The sequence below is a fragment of the Pectinophora gossypiella genome, chromosome 6 (assembly GCF_024362695.1).
Source record: "Pectinophora gossypiella chromosome 6, ilPecGoss1.1, whole genome shotgun sequence".
NCBI lineage: Eukaryota > Metazoa > Arthropoda > Insecta > Lepidoptera > Gelechiidae > Pectinophora > Pectinophora gossypiella.
Genome location: NC_065409.1, coordinates 14,259,559 through 14,281,054, shown reverse-complemented (window position 1 = coordinate 14,281,054; position 21,496 = coordinate 14,259,559). Strand labels below are relative to the sequence as shown.

At 38.9% G+C, this 21,496-nt stretch overlaps 2 protein-coding genes across 5 annotated transcripts in view; one reads left to right on the top strand and one right to left on the bottom strand.

Annotated features, from left to right (window-relative positions):
- The window catches only part of LOC126367787 (putative fatty acyl-CoA reductase CG5065), a 576,419-nt gene that overhangs the window by 231,871 nt on the left and 323,052 nt on the right, over positions 1–21,496 (top strand). The window lies entirely within an intron of this gene.
- LOC126367777 (ecdysone receptor) overlaps positions 1–21,496 on the bottom strand; it is a 431,491-nt gene that overhangs the window by 187,958 nt on the left and 222,037 nt on the right. For all 4 annotated transcript variants that reach the window (XM_050011506.1, XM_050011507.1, XM_050011508.1 and 1 more), the window contains one exon: positions 2,017–2,277. In XM_050011506.1, the coding sequence (XP_049867463.1) occupies positions 2,017–2,277 (261 nt within the window). The remainder of the gene's footprint in view (positions 1–2,016; positions 2,278–21,496) is intronic.

Sequence of the window (21,496 nt, the reverse complement as noted above, 5' to 3'; positions counted from 1 at the left end):
GGCTCTCACCCGGTAGAACGTTTTAAGACAACAGGCCTGAGGGTGCCAAGTTGGACGCGAACCTCGGCTCAGGGCGTCTCGGCTAGCTTGGGATTAATCTACCCTAGTGGGTCGATAGCGATAAACGCTGAATGAGAGAAATAAGTTGGGTCGACCATTATCTTAGACGGCGATACTTAGTTCATCCATCATCGTGTGGGTACTTAGTTCATCTTGCGGTTCAGATTGCTATTGGAATATAGTCATGAGATCATGTTATTACAAATGTTACTGAATGAACTTATAACGAAGGTAGGGGAAGTAGGCCCAAAACGCATACCCTAAAGAAAAACAATGTTTTTACTTCTTTAAAATTATAATTTCCCTTGTCGTCTTGAATGAATCGAAAGGAAGTTTAATGTAGTTTGTAAACATTTACTGAAATTATGAATTGTACAGAGAAGTTACATAATAATGAGTACAAAGTTATGATATTCCAAAAACCCATTTCGTGCGTTTTAATTGGAAATAATCTGAAAAAGAAGAATCACTCTTACTTTCGTTGCATTTTTTTTACAAAACCAGTGTAAAAAATATCTTTGATCACAGTTTGCGTGTCTCACAGAGTTCCTAGACGCCTGCCCGGAGTCGCGCGGTGCATGGGCTATCGAATGCATCGACTAAGATCGGTATAACGCGCGAATTACCGACGTGGCGTTGCCTGGTCTTCTTGGGCGGGGTATCCATCTTGGGCTTACTTCCCCTGCACCATATTTTCTGCCATCATATTGATATGATCACTGTCAATAGCCAACCTTATCTCTGTAGTAACAAAAGGGTCATGTCTACAAGAGGTTTTTACATAACAAATTATCTATATTTTTGTAACGTCGTGAGTCTACTGTAGAATACTCTCATTTGTAAAATGAGCCCATGCGAATCGTGTAAATATTCCACGCGTACAGCTTCGTTTTGCCATTTTCTAATAATGTCATTAGTAACTATCCTCTACAGTTTGTTACATTCCCATAGTGGTTCCAAGAAAGCTAATAGCCAGTTGTTTATGATAATACATAGCCCAAGGCTTTCCTGGTAGGGTGCCAGCCTTATGCTTGTCATTATCTGAAGGCTAGCTATTGTAGCTGTGAGGGTAAGTGGGTCATATATTGTCCCCAAGTGTTTCACAATTGCCTCTGGTCGTATTATGTCGTGAAACGAGGACGGTTACTTTGTTCAGCTTAGTTGCTACCGCGTGATTATCCTCTCTTGGAGTTTCAGTTACACGATGTTTCTTAAATACATTAATTAGTCTTACAAAATACTTGGCCACTTAGATTTTTCCTCTAAGCAATATTATGAAAGCGCACGGAATATTTTACTTATCAAAGTTCCCTAGCGTTATTCCGTTTTTCACGGGGTTCGCATATTTTACTTATCAAAGTTCAGGGATAAAATTGTTTAGAATTGCAAAATTTATTCGTAGCCACGACTGTTGGATGGGTTGGGATTTGATTCTATTTGCAGCGCAGTTTCCAGAAAAGTTTATTTACTGTTAGATATCTCGTTACTACCTTTCCGATTTTTCGCATAACCATTTACTCTGCGTTATAATATATATTTTTTTAATTATTTTTTAATGGCTATGATCTCAACAACAGCCTTTTGTAGCGCAAATAATTCTGATCTGCTACTGCCAGGTACAAAACTGCGTCTGTGGCACAGGCTTCCCATCATTTAACGGGGGTATGGACAATACTTTACACCACACGCTGCTCATCTGCCAATTAGTGAGGAAACAATGCCGAATTAATTCTGAAAAACGATCAATCACGACCATGGTGTTATAAAGACCGGTCGAATCAATTTTGTAATATCTGGTTTGGTGGTCTGTTGTACATAAACAGCCAATATTATGTTCCACAGACGGGTACAGGCGTCCTCTCAACCAACCGGAGTGATGGAGCATCTGCTGCTCCACTGCTGATGGAGGTATTTTACGGCTAATATCCGGGACCTACGTAGTTACAAAGAACTCACCTATTTTTCCATTAGGACTGTAGGGCCCGTAGCTGCTGGAGGACAGTGGCGAGGAGTACCCGTTGTTCGGCGGGGGCTGCGCCGTGGTCGGACTAGGCGAGCCGGCCATCCAGTCGCGTACGTGGCCGTTGGGGTGCCCGTTGTGGCTGACGCCGGGCTCCGCCTTCACTTGGCTCGGTAGCCCTCGGTAGGCCACCTGCTTGAGGTCCATGCTGCTACCGCATGACGCGCCGCCGGCCCCGCCGCCCGCGCTCCACACTTCTGTTGGCAAGGAAAATATGAGGTTAATAAAACTAAGGTCGAAAAGTTAGGATTGATGCTAGAATTTTCAGTAGAGTAATAAGACCGCCATTTGTTTATTAACTTAAAGGATAAGTAAATACTGAATCTGTATGTAAGTGTTTCTCTTCGATCGGACCATATTCCACCACTATTGCTCAAAGCATGTAGAGTAACAGTTTATCCAATAGTAAATCAACAATAGTAACAGTAAATACTCTAATACTACCCCATGGTCAGAAAAAGATTTTTAAGCTTTTTGTTAATACTGTATGTCATTATCGTTTCTGAGAATACGGGGACGACACGTCACCAGAATTCGCCCGACGCTCCATCTATACGACAATTAATTAAATGTCAGGCAAAATCTCTCGACGTCGTTCCGTATCACCCAGTTTTTCCGGAGACAAAATGTCGTCTAGTCGAGACGAGGCTTAAGAACAACAACAAATCTCGCCGCTAATACAACAAAAATTAATGACCACGCAGTATCTATTTCAAACTTGTCCCTGACCACATGAAAAGCAATTTTTGCTCCAATTTGTCTATTGTTAGCTTCGAGTGATCCATGAAGATACTCCCATAGCTTTATGCAATCTATGATCTTATCTACATTTTAGTACACCTTTGAAAAGTGAGAGAACAAAAGACTCTCAAGGTTTTAAAAAAGAACAATAAAGGGACGTGTTCATGATAGAAATAATGAATGAAAAATAGCCAAAGGTGAAGCTAGTAAAGTTAATAGAAAATGTTACTGTTTTGAAGGAACTGATAAATATTATCGTTTCGGAAGTGACATGGGTGTTGAATGAGCAACTTATCACGTCGTATCGTATCTCATTGATTGCTAATATTTATAAAAATAACAACTTCAAATTCAATAATTCAAGAAATTTCTTTAGAAAGTGCACCGAATACCATTCGATTCGATGATGAGAGGTGTAAGCCTGACATAAGCATATAGTAAGACTATGTTAAAATTCCTTTAGCATATGATTGTAATGTTGTGTCTCATTAAAAAGTCAAAAACAATGCTTTGATTTGGATAGAGATAAACGGAAAATGCTACACCGCACCGGCAAGAGCTCATAACTCATAAGTTAATGATGACTTTCCACACTTCCCACACGAACATCTACAACTACACACCCACACAATATAGTCACATTGTCAACAAGCTCACGAGGGTGTAAACCAACGCAGTATGACCTTAAATCTAGGTTGTATCTGGACAATCTCGACCATAAACCGAGCGGCGGGATTAGCCGGGATTGTCCGTGGAGACGTTAGCAATTGCCTGCATTGTTTGTCCCTCGTAAAACAGGATATATATCACCTCTTGCATATAGCGACAGAGCAAGGCACGATGTTACGCTTGGTAACTACTAGAATTTGCATACCTATATACAAGCAAAATATAAGGCACTGTTTATTGAAAATGTAACACCATCTTTTCATTGTTGTAGACATTTTGATTCTAATTCTGGAGGCGCGAAGAAGCAAATATTTATATTTGTCACGCTACTTAACCCTTAAGCAGGCCCCGGACGTATGCTACCCACATGGTTTTTTTAATGCCGTAGCCAGGTTTTGTTAATAAAAAACCCACAATATGTCAAAGTCTAATCACAAATATATACCCTATGTTTCCAGAATTAGATACTCTTTGTATTCGAACATATATGACAGTAGCGGCCATTTGAGTTTTTTCTAAGCGAACACGAGGCGATTTCTAGTGACTGTGCAAGTTTTTATTCAATAATGGTGAAACAAAGAAAGGTAAGTCGTGCAAGTTTTTGATATGTTGTAGATTTTGAATTGTTTTTTAAGATTTACGTTATATTCAGGTACATTTCTTACAAAATAGAGCAAAAGCGGCAAATAAATAATGTGAGGAACATGTGACCATAGCCTGTCGAGAGTAACTTACATGTGGGAACTATATTTCCTTTGCCCGTTGAAATGTCAATTTATTTTAGAACTAGGCTTTTTACCCTACGTTGTTTGGTATTTACAAAGTAATAAGTAACTACAATAAAAGAAAATAAATTTATATAAAAGTAACCATATAAAAAAAATATACACAGACAAACATTATGAATATATGTATAGTGATAACAGTTATTGAGCAGTTTCTTCCCAGGCAATGGGATAATGTTTTTCCAAATTTTTTTTTCAAGCATTTCAGTACTTTATCAGGATTTTTATGATAAGGAATCATGCAGGGCATTATTCAAAGCCTAAATCCATATATAACACTTTAGTTGTTGCTGCGGTTCATTGGGGCCTGTTTAAGGGTTAATTTCATAATGTATATTTCGTACAAGTGTGATCTCATGTTTATTGATTTCGTGATTAAGGTAATGCGATGCTAAGCAACAGAGTATCTCTGAGTGATAACTTGGGAAGTTGGGATCGGTTTTATTAATATTAATAATTATTTAAGTTATAATTTGAGGAGCTCGGTGGCGCAGCGATAAACGCGCTCGGTCTGCGATTGTTGAAGTTAACAACTTTCGCAAAGGCCGCTCATAGGATGGGTGACCACAAAAAAAAAGTTTTCATCTCGAGCTCCTCCGTGCTTCGGAAGGCACGTTAAGCCGTTGGTCCCGGCTACATTAGCAGTCGTTAATAACCATCAATCCGCACTGGGCCCGCGTGATGGTTTAAGGCCCGATCTCCCTATCCATCCATAGGGAAGGCCCGTGCACCAGCAGTGGGTACGTTAATGGGCTGATGATGATAAAGTCATAATTTATTAATTAATAAAGAAACCACCAGAAATCCTCCTGTCACTACGTCCCCAATGTGCACTATCACTATAAAGTACCTCTACTTCCGCTCGCGCGATATTTGGTTCCGTGCTCTATGCATACAAGTTTACAGGGCGACTTGGAAAAAAAAAAGGATGGAATGATAGCAAGATTCATGTGGCTATCTGGATATTGCATTTATTGAGTCGTTTTGTTCAATATATACCTAACCTAGTCCCTGATGACTACATGATCACATTGTACATGCTTACATAATTCACGCCTATTACGCCTGCTTCTTCTGTCGTGTGGGTTGTGAGGTGGATTACCAACCTTATCAACCCTGGTGTCAGGGTTATTATTGAGCCGAAAGGCATTAGTAACTAGTAACCGGTATACTATCTTCAAATAAACAAGTTTGATAATGCAAGTTTTCTTAACTTCTATGAATTTCTTTGCCATCTCTATTCAAGATCTAGACCAACTGAAGTGAATTATATTCACCTATTCTTTCCAAGTTTTAACGTTTGTCTTGTTACCTCGTAAACTGCGGGTTCTTTCACGTAACTTAGCTTACACCTTTATAGAGCAGTGCCTTTGATGGTGTATAATGTCACCAGGTTTTATTACGTTTCTCACTTTTATAGCTTAATGTCGGGATTTTTTCTCGTGAGAATTGTTGAGATGTCTTGCTAGATTCAGCTTCAAATTGAGGCTAGCTAAGGTTAAAATTACCTTATATTATGGAAATACTAGCTGTTCCCAAGATAACCACATCAGTTTCGGTCTGATGACGTCATCAGAAGAGTACATCGCGTCATGTCAGTGAATGACATCTGAAATTGACAAATTGAACTAAACAAAAATCGACCTTCTCTGTTCTGTAGTAGTGATTATATTGAAAATTCTGACCGTGCTTACGATGCAGAAGAATTTTAGTGCCACCTTCACTTAGATGGGTGTTGATGAAGCTACGCTAAGTCTTTTGAAACCCACGTAACGGCTTTTTGAAAAATCTCATTTTGAAGGGATTATCTTCAACTAAACCTCATTTTTATTCTATCAATTGTAGTCTGGATACAAATTGGGACCAATTTGTTTTTATCTGGATTGAGATTAGCTTGTTCATTGCGAGGGTTTGTTAACAAAAAACCTATTCGGATGTGAATAATAAGGTGATTAATACGTGTTTTTCACTTTAAGCCGTGGCGTAGCGTGGTGTGGTGGTTATCACGATATATGATATTAAAAATCAAACCAATACGAAAGTATATAAGAATATTGTTTAGCTTAAAATTTTATGTGCAGTAAACTTTGTAACTTTAAACATTTTATGAGACATAAAATATCATGCAGAGCGCGCGACTTTGCTTCTGGAATGTTCTCGATGGATAAACATAAACCGGATACAATATAGTTTTGACATATGTATGCATTTGTGGCATTGACGGTACAGTGCAATACTTAAACAGTATCAGTAGGCAAAGGTACATACACCCATACCACTCTATGTAGGGGGTGAGCCTATTACCATTAACCGGGCACCAATCCTAGAAACCACGTTTGTAACAAAATAAAGTAGTATACGTATGTATAAAATAAGGTGAAACACTATAATATCATAACATACTTATATAGAAAGTTTACTTGCGATTGCTGTCTTGCTGTCTGCTTCATGTAAAAAAGCTTATTATAAGATTAATGATTACTTAAATGATAAAAATGTCTGGTATTGAATGTGTTTCTCTAGTTATTAAATAACTTGTTATGTACCCTCATTGATTTAAAAGATGTGTTGCTGTTGCAGTTTCTTGTTATTTCTTCTCCCCAGCCATAACACCTTGCGAAATGACGTAAATTAAAAAATGTTACATTGACCTTCAACAAGTTTATCCATGATAATTACGTTGAATAAATGATTCTGATTTCTGATTTCTGTCCTTATGTACAGATAGCCAGTATGAAAGAACGGAACTGGACAACAGCTCTGTTACTACTCTTAAGTATTTAATCTATCTATCTATCTATCTTAGTATTGCATTGTCCGAGCTCCTAATTCCACCACGATGGGCGACCTCATGGCCGCGAAGAAGTCAAGGACCCTGGCCTCGGAAAACATAATCGACGCACTACAGCAGCGTGGCAGTTTCATGACGATGCAAAAAGCATCACTGACTATGCAATACAGATTGATCCAAAACGATCAACACGCAGATAAGTAACTTACGAATATGAAACAACGAACCAATAAAAGTGAATGTTACATATGATAGCGTTGCAGCAGTATGTGCTGTTGAACAAACATTAAATACAATGTTGGCTTAAAGTACGGATTACATCAGTCCGTTTAATCCAACGCTGATAATAAATATATCTACTAACACAGAATCATTGCTTTGAACTTGGTTATCCAATTTTATTGGCATCAACAGCGTATGTAATATCGAGATATGGTTCATTCACACTGCACTGCGCGAGCGACGGCCGCCGCGCCGGTTGCACAACGCGCAGGCGCAGAGAAAGCGCGTGACGTCACGACCTCGACACGCTCACCTACTTGCGCGCGCGCACCAACCTACTTCTGCCGATACCGGCCCAATGTCATCGGGCTTTCTCTGCGCGGCGTGTGCGCCGGTCCTCACGCATCTCGTCTATGTAAGTACTACCGTAATTTCCCTAGCATTCACTTAATAAGAATGTTGCGGTGCGAAATGTTTAAAAGCAGTTCCCAAAACACAAGTTAAAAAAGACATACAATATTGGACATACAGTAGCGGATGTCGATACACTTCAAGAAACAAATGGAATGGAAAAGATGACTATAAAACTGAATGGCGTCGGGAGACCTATAAAACCCAACATTGTGCGTCTGAAGGTGAAGCCAAAACAATCCAGCTAATTTCGGCGATAACTGCGCGACTGTTGAGTGCTGAGACGCTCTTATGGTTTCGCAGTAGCATTGGCGCCACACTGCTCGTAAAATCAAATGGCGTCGGAGTTTCTAAACTCAACTTTAATTTTCAAGTCGGGCGACAATCGCGACCTGGAAACACTTCCACGGGTGTAACCATTACAGTGTGACCAGATCTTTGTGCAAACCGCACACGACGTTGCATCCACCCTCAACCTCACCTCGAAATAGAGAACTTGCTTTTACGAGCAATAAACTTTTACGATTCATTACGATAACGTTAGAATAAAATACGAGGAGAGCAATCGAAAGAATGTAAGTACCAGCTCGTTTTGCGATGGCTTTGAATCTATCCTGGAAATATTCAAGAGAGACGATTGCGATCGTCTGATTTATACGCGATCTTATAGTGCTAGATAATATTCAGAGACGGTAATATATTCGGTGCGCTTGGGTGGTTCACGTGGGGAACGCGCGTGTAGCACTTTAAAGCATCCTTAAAACGGTCAGGGGTATTCTCTCGGATCGCATAAAGCGTTATCGGAAGGAATGAGTCGGTGGCAGTGTCCGCGGAATGTCCCTGCGCGGTGACACTGATGTAGTGTCGCAGTCAGCGTGGCGCGCCGTCTATTTGACCGATGCGATCGTTGTCTGAATGCAAAACTACGAGTCGTACGAGTTCTTTACGAATCGTCGATGACGCGGAAATAGAATTTACGATTGGCGCGAGTCGCGACCCCACCAGCGCGATATATTCAGCGAGGTCGCCGGCACCGTGTTGCGTCATCGCTAACTACCGGCCTTGTTATATTTACGTATGGTTCCTAGGTTCGATAACCGGGCCGTGAGGGGAACGGTTTGTTTGCCGTAATTAGAGAGTCCGTTCGGCATCAGACTTGTGACGGTCTCATGCATTATTGATTTCAAGCGTATCGTATGGACTCAGGTGATTGGAAGCAAATTGCTGTCGTTCCCATGGACTTGGCGTCTAGCAATTATGAACCATTTACTATTAATGAGATTTAACCGGCTTCATAGATGGTTACTAGGTTTTAAGCCGTAATTGAAGGATCGTTGAACAACAGTTTATTGCCTGTGTAATGTGCGTTAAATGCTGAGTGACAGAAAATAAAAATTGTACCTAATAATGAAAGGAGAACCTGAAATGCACTTTTGTGATTAAACCTAAAATGTAACTGACATCACGTCCTCGCAACTAACCACGCCCGGTAGAGCTTTCATTAAATAAATTAAAAAAGTTAAATTACATTTTCCAACACATTTTACATAAAATATGCAACTCTCTAGAGTCATCCCCGATCCAAGGACTGAGACGTCTTTCTTTGGAATAACATTTAATTTAACATCTGTAAGAAAAATAAATAGACAAGTCACTTCGTAGAAATAACAAATGAATCTTGTTCTTACAAAAGCATAGAGAGGATATTGGAAAAATATCGAAAAGAGTCAGTATTACATAAATCTGTTTTCTAAACTGGAGACGTTGGGAACTGGCAATATAGCTGTGATATCCGCACCGAGTGCTTCAGTAATGCGATTCTTAGACAAGTTCCGAATGCTAAGTCCTCGGTATTCCCACCAGATGACAGTCCGTGTTTACTGCGACGTTCCGAAGCACGAGACGATGCTAGAGATGAAAAGATTGGAGCATCCCGAGCGGGGATCACGTAGCTATTTTATCGGAACATCGAAACGTCTGAGGGTCCACCGCTCGATGCTTTGGCAAAAAGTTTTCGGTGATCATAAGACATGTATCAAGATAAAAATGTCACGACAAAAGCTTCTATCTTACGATGTCGGCGGAGGCAAATTGAATCACGCTGCGGATTTGACCAAATCTGTTACGCAGGAAAAATAAATAGCTGCTTTTAAAAAAATGAAAGATACAAAGATACGTTATGGTTTGATGGATCGTATTATTTGATTGCGCCACGATGTCGCTTACTCAATGCGAGAGCCGAGTACAATTCCTTTGGTTACAGTTACTTACTAATATGGACAAGATTTATTATGAGGGGACCAGTTTGATTAGGTTTGACATCGAGTCGTGAATGTTACGACACCGTCTACCAAATCTCGGCTCTATCTATATTGCTCTTTCATTTATGGCTATCTTCATATAACAAAGTAACTGTTACACCAATAGGAATTCTAAGAAACTTCGTAAACAATCCAAACACCTAGTTTATTTTCCGAAAAATTCCGATTTCTTTGAAAATACGAAAATTCTTGGATAAAATTGTGAATTTGATATCAAGTATTACTTTTGGTATTACTTATTCACCTACAAATAGCAGTATTTTCGTCGGAAAATAGCGAGTAGTGTTCAAACGAGAAAACAATGGAGCGCTCTAGGAAGAGCAGCCATAAAACGATTTCATATTTTCGAGCAATTGGAGAATGCTAAGATAAGGGACAATATTTTTAGAAGTAACAAGCTTTGGTATAGAAGCCTTATGAAGTTTTAAGAAATTCTTAATAATGCTAGAAATAACACAAGGTTAGAAATTAAATACTATGTAAAGAGCAAAAAGAAGTCTTTGTTAATAACAAATGATAGTTGATTGATTATTGATTGTTTCGTATGTCAACAAAAAAATATTTGCAGTAATTTTCAGATTGTAGGTGTTTATACTGAGAACTAAACTTCAGCTGATTATGTCCACTATTACCTTGAACTATTTTTAGTACCTAGACATGTTATTCTTTACGATTTAAAACTATTGATATTGAATTCATTGATCCTTTTCGTAATATTAAGTTTCACTTGAATAAAAGTCACAGTGAGTTGATTTAGCTTCAATTGTTCGATCAGTACAATAAATTCTAAGCGTTTTATATTTCCGTGCATATGAATAGTCGAATGTGAAGTTGGAATAAAGCTATTATGCAAACGTACCAACTTGGTCCTTTCGATGACGCCTGTGTCTTTATGAGAGAAGTTTCAGTACAACTGCTGAAGCACAGAAACTGTGCTGTAGTTTTTGAATATCATAAGTTTGAGTTTGCTTTTGTGAAATAAGATGTAAATTCACGTGTAGAAACTGAGGTTTTGGGTCAAAGCTCTTGCTGTACGTACTTATCCTGCATTGCAATAAGTAAAAATATTTCAACAAAATTGAATAATTACCCCCCAAAAGGTATATTTGAAGAGTTTAAAGTGTAAGTATACACAACGGCTGGAATTTAGTCCATCAAGCAGCTTCCTGGTCACCATAATGTTATCATTGTTGTACATCCTTTAAGATATAAAGGATTTCCGACATTTCTTTTTAATGCAGATATATTGAGTTTGAAATAAACCATTCTTAACAAAGAAAGAGATGAAGCTACTACTGCCACAATAGGTATAGCTACAAGGATGGACTACAAGGCCAAAACGCCCTTGCATTTGCCTTGTGCTCATAAAACGAAGGACAGATTTGATCCTCAGATAGGTATTTGTGCATCACACAATGGAATACGGAATGAAAACATTGTCGATGTTTGTTGTTATGTTTGGAACATGCAAAGTAGACAATACGCGTTGGAAATATGCATGAAGCATGCAAAAATTGTCTGGTGAAGCCTTTTGTGTATTTTCGCAATATTTTTTGAAAACATGAGAATCATTTACATGAGTGACTAAGATTGAGAAGGGAATGTAAGGTTGATTTGGACAAGTAGAGCGGATGAAGGATAATAGAATTGCAAAAGCGGTATATAAAGCGAAAGTTGATGGTACGGCTGGCAGAGGAAGACCGAGGAGGACTTACATTGACCAAATTGGAGATGTCCTTAGAAAAGGTTTATTACGATCTACTCTGAACCGGCGTGCGTGTATGAAGCGATTGATGAATGTGGAGGAAGCAAGAGAAGTGTGTCAGGATCGAAGCAAATGGAATTCTATAGTCTCTACTTGCCCCGGTGGGAAATAGGCGTGAGTTTATGTATGTATGAGTATCAGGCACTTGAAATAGGTGTGAACATAAACGAATAAATGGGTTTCTCAGGGGTACATTGATCGCAAGATTAAATGTTTCTACTAGGCCAACGCGATAGGTAGTATCGCCGTCTATAACAGTCAGCTGTGTTTGTGAAAATTGCACCTAATTTATATTAACTCTATTCAACATTTTTTTAATGGGTAAGCATTGATGAAGCAAGAATTTTACCACAATTTCACAGAATGGTTAGTTATCGCTGAGGATGGGATATACCTAGAAAGTGCCTATTCACTCTTGCTTTAGCATGAAGATAAACAATCGAAAAACAAATGTCTTCATTAATAGGTACATTTTAGCCATGCTACGATCATACATAATCATAATTGCGGTTATTAAATCATTAATGGCCTCAGTGGTCCAGTCATTTGAGTGTTCGTCTCACGATCCGGAGGTCTCGGGTTCAAATCCCGGGGGGGACATATCACGAAAATCACTTTGTGATCCCTAGTTTGGTTAGGACATTACAGGCTGATGAACTGATTGTCCGAAAGTAAGATGATGTGTGCTTAGGAAGGCAAGTTAATCCATTGGTTCCGGTTACCATTTACTGATGCAGGTAATAGTAGTCGTTACATAAGCCAAGACAGGGGCACTTGGCGGTTCAATAGAAACCCTGATACCAGGGTAGATGGGGTTGGTAATCCACCTCACAACTCACACGATAGAAGAATAATGCGGTAGCGCGATTCCTCAAAAAATTCTCTCTCTTGTTTTTTTTTAAATTATGAGTAATCTATTTCAACATGATGGATCGCTCGAAGACGCTCTTAATCTCCAAATCTTTGAATAATTAACTCAGCATAATGAGTAATGCTTATAAAACAGCGGGTCATAATTACAGGGATTTATTTCCGATGTCCTTTGCGCGTCTGTTTATGGCGAACATAAATTTTCGCCCACTCCTGAGCGGAGTGTAGTTGGGAAATTTAATTACGAATTTTATGCTGAGTATGACGAGTTGCGCCCACGCCGATATGGCCAAGGTGTTATTTGGTTTAGGTATAATTGTTTGTTTTAAATAAATTCCTGTGTTTTGACACGGCACTGAGCTACTTGTCATTGTCTTTATTATATTTTATTGCTCATTTGTCATTACGATTGTTTGATTTATGATTTGATACGGGATTTATTGCTAAATTATCAGATACGAAACATCAGTTATAACTAAAACGCTTAATTTATTAATTACTAGCAAACTTTTATTGCAAGAGAAATAAATAGTATGTTTTTTATTAGATTCACGCTCATAATGCCTAGAGAGGTGTGCAGGAGCCAGAAGACGTTCAAAAAATATTACCATCCAGGTTCTGATCATCCATTACACGTTAAGCAGCCGGTCCCAGTTATTTGCATAAGTAAGTCTGTAGTCGTTACATGAGTCATGTCAAGAGCCTTTGGTTGCTCAATAGTAACCCCGCCGCTAGGGCTGATGAGGTCGCTCATCGACCTCATAATACAACCCTCACTGTTAGCGACACGAATTAACGATTTATAATAAAGCGGTAACGTATTTGGTGCGGGCAACCGACTCTCGGCGCCAGATGGCGCTCTCCGCGCCTGCACGTTACTTCATTTCGATATTTGATTTTTCTCTCTGGCTAACCTCTCCACCGAGCACCACGCTCTTCGGTTGCCCACACGCAAAAAGCCTTTTTTATAAAGCGATCGATGTGTTTTTATGTTTCCCCCTCCTATATATAACACTCACGAAAGAAGAAGATTACATTTTACAGGACAACCTTTGCTCCACTTCCATGCATGCCCGATACCAAGTATGATCAGTAAAACTTTCAGCTTATTTCGTTGAAGACCGGAATGAATTTTCTTTCATTTCCAACCAAAATCGAAAGCATTTTAGACAAAGAGCCAGTGGAACAAAGGATCTCTAAACTTAAACGTTGTCGAAGAGAAGTTCTGAGATAGCACATTTGGATGCAAACTGCAGTCGTCTGACAACCGACGTGCTCCGTTGCAACCGTGATTGTCATGGCAAATGGTGCATAACAAGTATTGCAATTAGTGCAATAGAAATTGCACCGCTTAGAAGTAAACTTTATGATACGCCATTTTATTTTATACATCTTCCCTTCTAATAAATATATAGGATTTATTATTGACAGCCTCTGTGGTCTAGTGGTTAGAGCGTTAGGCTCACGATCTGGAGGTCCGGGTTCGATTCCCGGGGACATTGTCGAAATCACTTTGTGAGACTGTCCTTTGTTTGGTAAGGACTTTTCAGGCTTGAATCACCTGATTGTCCGAGAAAGTAAGATGATTCCGTGCTTCGGAGGGCACGTTAAGCCGTTGGTCCCGGCTATTAGCCGTAAAAACACCACCAACCCGCATTGGAGCAGCGTGGTGGAGTATGCTCCATACCCCCTCCGTTTGATTGAGGGGAGGCTTGTGCCCAGCAGGGAGACGTATATAGGCTGTTTATGTATGTGTATGTGTGTTGTAATTAGATCCGATTCATAATCGGTCTCCCTGCAATCTTGCACAGGTTACACATTATGTGCTTTTACTGGACAATCGCTAGATACTATAATGAAGACATTTTGGTAAGTAGAAGAAGTTTCTACCCCGCGCTCTGCTACGTTTAGGAAAGATGAACAGGCCTAGTAAGAAGAATTCAGAAGCTGATCACGTGTTTCCCTTTTTCATTGAGCTGGGGTATTTTGGAATACTATAGGGACATTTTCTTCATCATTTTCTTTTCCGCATTAATGTGTTGATACACAAACACATAAGTTGGAAATGCTAAACCGACAAGAGTGGATAACCTATATGCAACGTTTAGCGGTATATAAAAAAAAATAGTTGTCCTTAGAAAAGGTTTGGTACGATCTACATACTCTGAACTGGCATGTGTGTATGAAATGATAGATTAATGTGGAGGAAGCAAGAGAAGTGTGTCAGGATTGAAACAAATGGAATTCATAGTCTCTGCTTACTCCGGTGGGAAGCAAATGTTTATGTACTAATATGTATACACTTTGAAACCATTTCACATTAACTTTTTTGACAAATTACACCGTAAGTCTCATTTAATGTCAAATATGATAGTGTGACAGGGTTCTAAAGTGGGTACATGATATTGCTCACGACTGTATGTATGTGTGTGTGCAGGTATATAATAAAAAAACTGACATTTTAATGTGTTAAAAAAATATGAACAATAATGTTACCTAAGTTACTTGTAATTATGGGCGCGACTTCAAGTCAAGGATTCCAATAGAAAGAAAGAAGAAGAAGAAAGAAAATATAGGTTAGGTTAAGTTTATAGTCTATTGTTAATTTAACGCATGTATTCAGGGTCAGTTGTACTATATTTTAGGTACATATTTATCTTATTGAATAAATATTAAATACTCACCAAAGTTCACAAAATTTTAAATGTATTTTGGCATTAGTTATTTCATAGGGAATGTTTAGTTGAAACATCGGACGATTGGCCCACAGGGAGAATAAAACACTGTGGTACGGTCACGAGTACTAACTGGTTTTCCCTTCGCGGGTTGGAAGGTCAGACAGGCAATCGCTTCTGTAAAAAAACCGGACCTGTCAAATCTTCAGGTTAGGTAAGGGGACCCCGTGGAATAATGCTAGGGAGATGACTTTCCGTAAAGCATAATATATGGCACTTAAACATAGCTAGCGGCGAGTTTTTTTTTTGACGTGACTTATTGTAGATTTGCCGCAGATGGCATTAACTACTTGGCTGGACAAATGAGGAGCGTTGAAAGCTCTCACCCGGTATAACGTTTAAGACAACAGGCCTGAGGGTGCCCAGTTTGGTGCGAGGCTCGGCTCAGGGCGTCGTCTGAGAGGAAAAATATTTGAAATAATTAATCGACCCTAGTGGGTCAATAGCGATAAGCGCTGATTGAGGGAAATCGTCCACCACGCCGGCGGTGTCGGTATCGGGGTCCTGAAGTGTTTGGTGTCGCGAGCTGATTGGCTGCCTCTATGGCTAGAGTAACCGGGTTTTCGGGATCGTATATTACGTCCTTCGACTGGCGACGAGTGGGTGTACATACTATACACCTTTGCCTCGCGGATATAGGCGTGATGCTAGTACTAGTTTTCGTAATTACCGTCCACTATTTCCCTGAAGTAATAGCTCTCCTAGCACTAAACAAAGCAACAACAGTCGAGCCAGTTCCGGAAGCGTCGAATCAGCGTTGAACATTTGTCGATTAAACCCAGTGCCAACAATGTACCTATGTTTTCATTTCCGATAGATTTCGCATCAGAGAGACGTAACTACAATTGTTTCGGAATACTAGTTGCAAATGATTATGACAATCGACAGTGACAGTGATAAAAATGTATGAGAATGACATGTCATCTTTATGTCAATTCCATACATCTTTATCTGTAAAAGCTCTCGACTGCCCCAGACTATAGATTTCATAATCGTTTGCAGCTTGGTTAATAAACAGACGGACAAACGGACAGACAGGTCCTCAAGGGTTCCGTTTTTTCCTTTTGAGGTTCGGACACCTAAAAATGCTTTATATCTCTAACAGAAGTTGAAAACGAATTCGTGTAAGTATTTCGTTACAATGTAGGCGTAGCAGAAAACTTGCAAGCCTAGATTCAAGAACTGTCAGATGTCTAAAACTTTGAAAGCACTGGCTACTCAAGGTCCAGACTCCAGACAAAGTTAACTAGACCCATATTATTTTCTGACAGCTTTAGAAAGGGCACGTAGCCTTCTTAAAACAATTAAATTACTTACCTACACGTGTTTTCTCACATAACTCACGCCCAGGATCCCTTAAGAAATGTGCAGGATCACTTAACACAAACAGGGGGTTAGCCAAGTTGCGAACAACTATGACAATCGTAATCGTACTGATAAAAATGCATGGAATTTACATGTCAGGTGACATTTTTATCACTGTCACTGACGATTGTCATAGTTGCTCGCAACTTGGCTAAGGTCCCTAAATACAATTATAGCTACATATAGGTATATCACCGGTAACAGTACTGGTTGGAGACCGAGGAAATTGATTCTGGTAGGGCTGTAGCTAGAACATCACCGATTGAGAAATTGGTCGATGTACTGCGGAACGGAAGGCGATTGGGGCAACCACCGTTCTACACGCCCTATCTATGGAGTAATGACGATTACTCCACCGACAAGAGCGCAGCTCTTAAATAAAGAAGAAGAAGTTAGGTATATCATTTTATAGTCGTAAGACAGGTGTGGTAAACCTTTTGGTGACAGATTATCAGAGGTTTACTAGATCATCGTCCATGATAGATATAGGTAGGTAGAATTCCATTTTATATCAACTTAGTAATAGTTGACTATATTTAATAAAAAAAACACACTTCGTCTATGGTAATAAACGCTAAAGGACCAATGTCAATTACAAATTAGCATTTTACGAATAAATATTATAATTTAAAATTTTGTATTGTAAATATTTTAATGAGACATTTTGTGTTCTTCCTCGTGCAACAAGGGGTCGTTACACGTAAGACCTTCAGATTGTTTGTATAGGTGCTTGAGACGAAAAATTTTCCCTCATGGCAAAATTAAAACAAATCGTATACTTATACTATACAATTTAATTAAACAATTTGTTACAAAATAACACACTGAGAAATAAACCAAAAATAATTATACTAATAAATATATAGGATATTCAAGTCAGCAATATGTTTAAAAAATATGTTTGTTCTTCATCATCATCAGCCCATTAACGTCCCCACTGCTGGGGCACGGGCCTTCCCTATGGATGGATAGGGAGATCGGGCCTTAAACCATCACGCGGGCCCAGTGCGGATTGATGGTAATTAACGACTGCTAATGCAGCCGGGACCAACGGCTTCACGTGCCTTCCGAAGCACGGAGGAGCTCGCGATGAAAACTTTTTTTTTTTTGTGGTCACCAATCCTATGACTGGCCTTTGCGAAAGTTGCTTTACTTCAAAAATCGCAGACCGAGCGCGTTAACCGCTGCGCCACCGAGCTCCTCCATGAAATTCCATTTGCTTCAATCCTGACATACTTCTTTTGCATACTTTTCTTCTCTTCCCTTCCTCTCTTGTTAATATTTTTCACAAATTAAAAATAAAATAAGTCTTATGCCAATTAGGGGAAACAGCACCCAAATAGTATGATTGAAATATTACTAAGGTGACAAAAAGCGTTATTGCTACTTGAAATATATTATTGTTAGGACAAGAAAAAAATTGAATATAGCTTTGTAGGCGACGTCCTCTAAATGATTGATGACGTCATCGTTACATCTTTTCTGTCGCGTAACCATCGAGACCATCAGTTGAAATTTTTCTGTTTTTGCGTTTATTTTGTGGGTAGTTTTATTGATTTATAACGATAAATTTAAACAGTCATTACAAATGACGTCAAATATCACACAAATGACGTAATAAATAATAAAAAAATGAGACTACAACCCGCAGCTCTTCTTATACCACGACAAGCGTAATTAACCTTGAAAAAGAAACCCTTTGGAATAAATACAAAGTTCATTTATCGTGGAGTATCATGACGAGTATCGTGAAGTAGTGGTCATTGTTGTTTCCTAATATTTATTTATTTTAAATAAATAATAATTTATTTTTAAATATTACAAGGAAAGAGAGGAAGGGGAAGACCAAGAAGAGCTTACATGGAACAGATTAAAGAGAAGGCGAACGTCGTGTCTTATAAGGAAGTGAAGGAATTGGTCTTTGATAGACAAGAATGGAGAATGCTACACCGACAAGAGCGTGTCTGTTAAATTAGTGATGAATTACAAAAATGAATCAAATACAGCAGCGCATCTATTTTGCTAATGTCAATTTAATTCAATGTAATCATCGCATTTTAATACAAACTAATACTAATTTCAATTATTACAAAATATTATTTTAATAAAATGATTAGGTGTTTTGTTGTTATATTGTTGAAAAATATTATTATTTTAATAATTCTAATTACAAAAATGAACAAAAAGTCCAGAGCTCCTCTCTTGGCATCACCGAATTTCCAAAAGCAAACGAATGATAATTTCCATGTTCATCAATTACTTATCAAATTGATCGTGTATTAGAATTTGAATTTAGAACTAAGTAATTTATTGAAGTTGAGAAAATAGAAACACTGCACAAAGAAATCGAAAAGCCAAACCTCCTTAGACATTGACAGTGTGCGACTGTTATTGTGTATTCTATTTACGAAAAGTACAGTCCTGCAACCCCACATTACGCTGTTACTATGTTAAGCAAACAAGTTACTGTGCCAGTGAAACAGTTGCATGTTGATGTTCAGTAAAGAATCATGAAAACATTGATATATTAACATAATATACAAGACTACTTATACACCCAGTTGGGGTTAGCCATTGTGTTTATTTATAGACGTATTTACTTGATTTTTTAATTATTGTTTTTTTAGGTTTTGATTTGTTAATAATGCACTCAGCGGTAAAATCAAATCAAAAGTATTTAGGTTATACATTCTTAATTTGAATGAGAAGCATTTATATTATATGGTTTGATACACTTTGGTCACGAAAATCTTTCGTGTCGCGTATACGAGTAGCATTTTAAAGTAAGTACAAGGTTCACATCTAAAGATGGAGGTTTTTGAAAACACTCCACAAGCCAAGATAATTTTCACCTTTACTACAATGGCGCATCGATTGCATTTAAAAGTATTCTATTCTCGAATTGTTCCCAATCCCGTTCGAGTTGTCTTCGAGTTCGAGACCCGCAGTGCGCGTGTTGTGTCTGGCGTCTGGTATCGATCCGGCGTCCCCATTTCAGCCTGCCAGTACCTACCTATAGACTGCGCCTATAGGAGTTGGGCTAGGTTCATAGAGTGAGGCCACACGGTGCATTTGTCCGTTACGCCCAAGCATTGACGCTGCGTCGTTCTACGATATCACATGATGCGTTGTAACGTCCAGAGACGTAGCACTCGAGTAACAGTCGAGGAGAATCTGTCGTACATATAGTCGAAGAGGAGAACTCTGCAAAACGTACTATAAAAGAGTATAGTAAGCTGTGACGTCGTAGTGGTCAAGGATACCGCTCAGCCACAGCATTGTTCATGTGGCACTAACACCCGTATTCTGAGATGTTAACTCGAACATTCTTCGACTCTGTCCTCAGTTGAGGCGACTTTAAGCAAGACCTCGAATACAGCTCAAAATCGGTATTTTAAGACGTCACCTCAACCTTATCTCGAGTTTAGTTTCGAGTAGTTTATAATATTATTATGCTCGACTCCAATGCGTAAAGTCCTCAAGTCGAGGATATAAATGTCAGCTTAAAATACGTCTTAAAAATGAGCGTCAGTGGTGAATTGACAACGTAGCGACGACGCAACGCACTGGTAGCGTCTGTGTGTTGCCACTCTTACTGTGGGAAATTGAAGCCTGCAACGTCTTGCATTTCAATATTGCAACAATTTAGCTGCTCACCGACAAATGTGGGTCCTTAAGTATTCCAGTTTAAATTCTATTCCTGTATACAATTCTGTTTGTAATTTGTGGTGCATTAGTAATTGCTGTGGGAAGGAATAATGGGTACCTATAGCTACCTAGTTACATAGCATGTCACAATATAAAGTTCACGTTAATTCAAAAGGTGTGAGAATAAAATTCCTATTGTTTATAGTATAGGTCAAACTGGTGTGTGGCGGCGGCGCGACGAATACCGCGAGTTTCAACCAATCGCCGAAAGATATTTATCTACATAGACAGCATACACTGCGTCTATTCTATTGGTTGAGATATGCGATAGCGCGACACATCTGTCGCGACATCTCGCATGTATACATAAATTGTAGTAAGTACAACAATTTACATTAAATTCGTTGGACATGACAATTTTATAATTGTTAAATTTAAACTTTTCTGGCGCATTGTAATTGAATATTACTTTGAAATCCTAAATATAGTAATAATTAGAACGTTACCTGCTGTGTTCCATTGAGTGATAGAGTGAGGAACAGTGCGATAAGAGAGAGATGTGATGTAAAAGATGATATACTTAGTAACTAAGGTTGAGAAGGGAATGTTAATTTGGTTTGGACACGTAGACCGGATGAAGGATAATATGATTACGAAAGAAGTATATAAAGCGAAGGTTGGTTGTGGGGCTGGCAGAGGAAGACCTAGCAGGACGTACATTGACGAAATTGGATATGTCCTTATAAAAGCTTCAGTACGATCTACTCTGAACCGGTGCGCGTGTATGAAACGATTGATGAATGTGGATGGAGCAAGAGAAGTTTGTCAGGATCGAAGAAAATTATATTCCGTAGTCTCTGCTTGGTGAGAAATAGGTGTGAGTAGTGAGTAGAATGTAGATCTCTCTCTCTTTATTTAAGAGCTGCGCTCTTGTCGGTGGAGTAATCGTCATTACTCTCTTCTTCCCTTCAATTTTTCCTTCTATAATGTTTGTTACAAATGAATCGTGTCGTATCAAGTGGCTTTATCATAATTCCTCTCCGGTTCTCTATAGTCATCAAAATGGTTCATGGTGGTTGGTTGATGATATGTA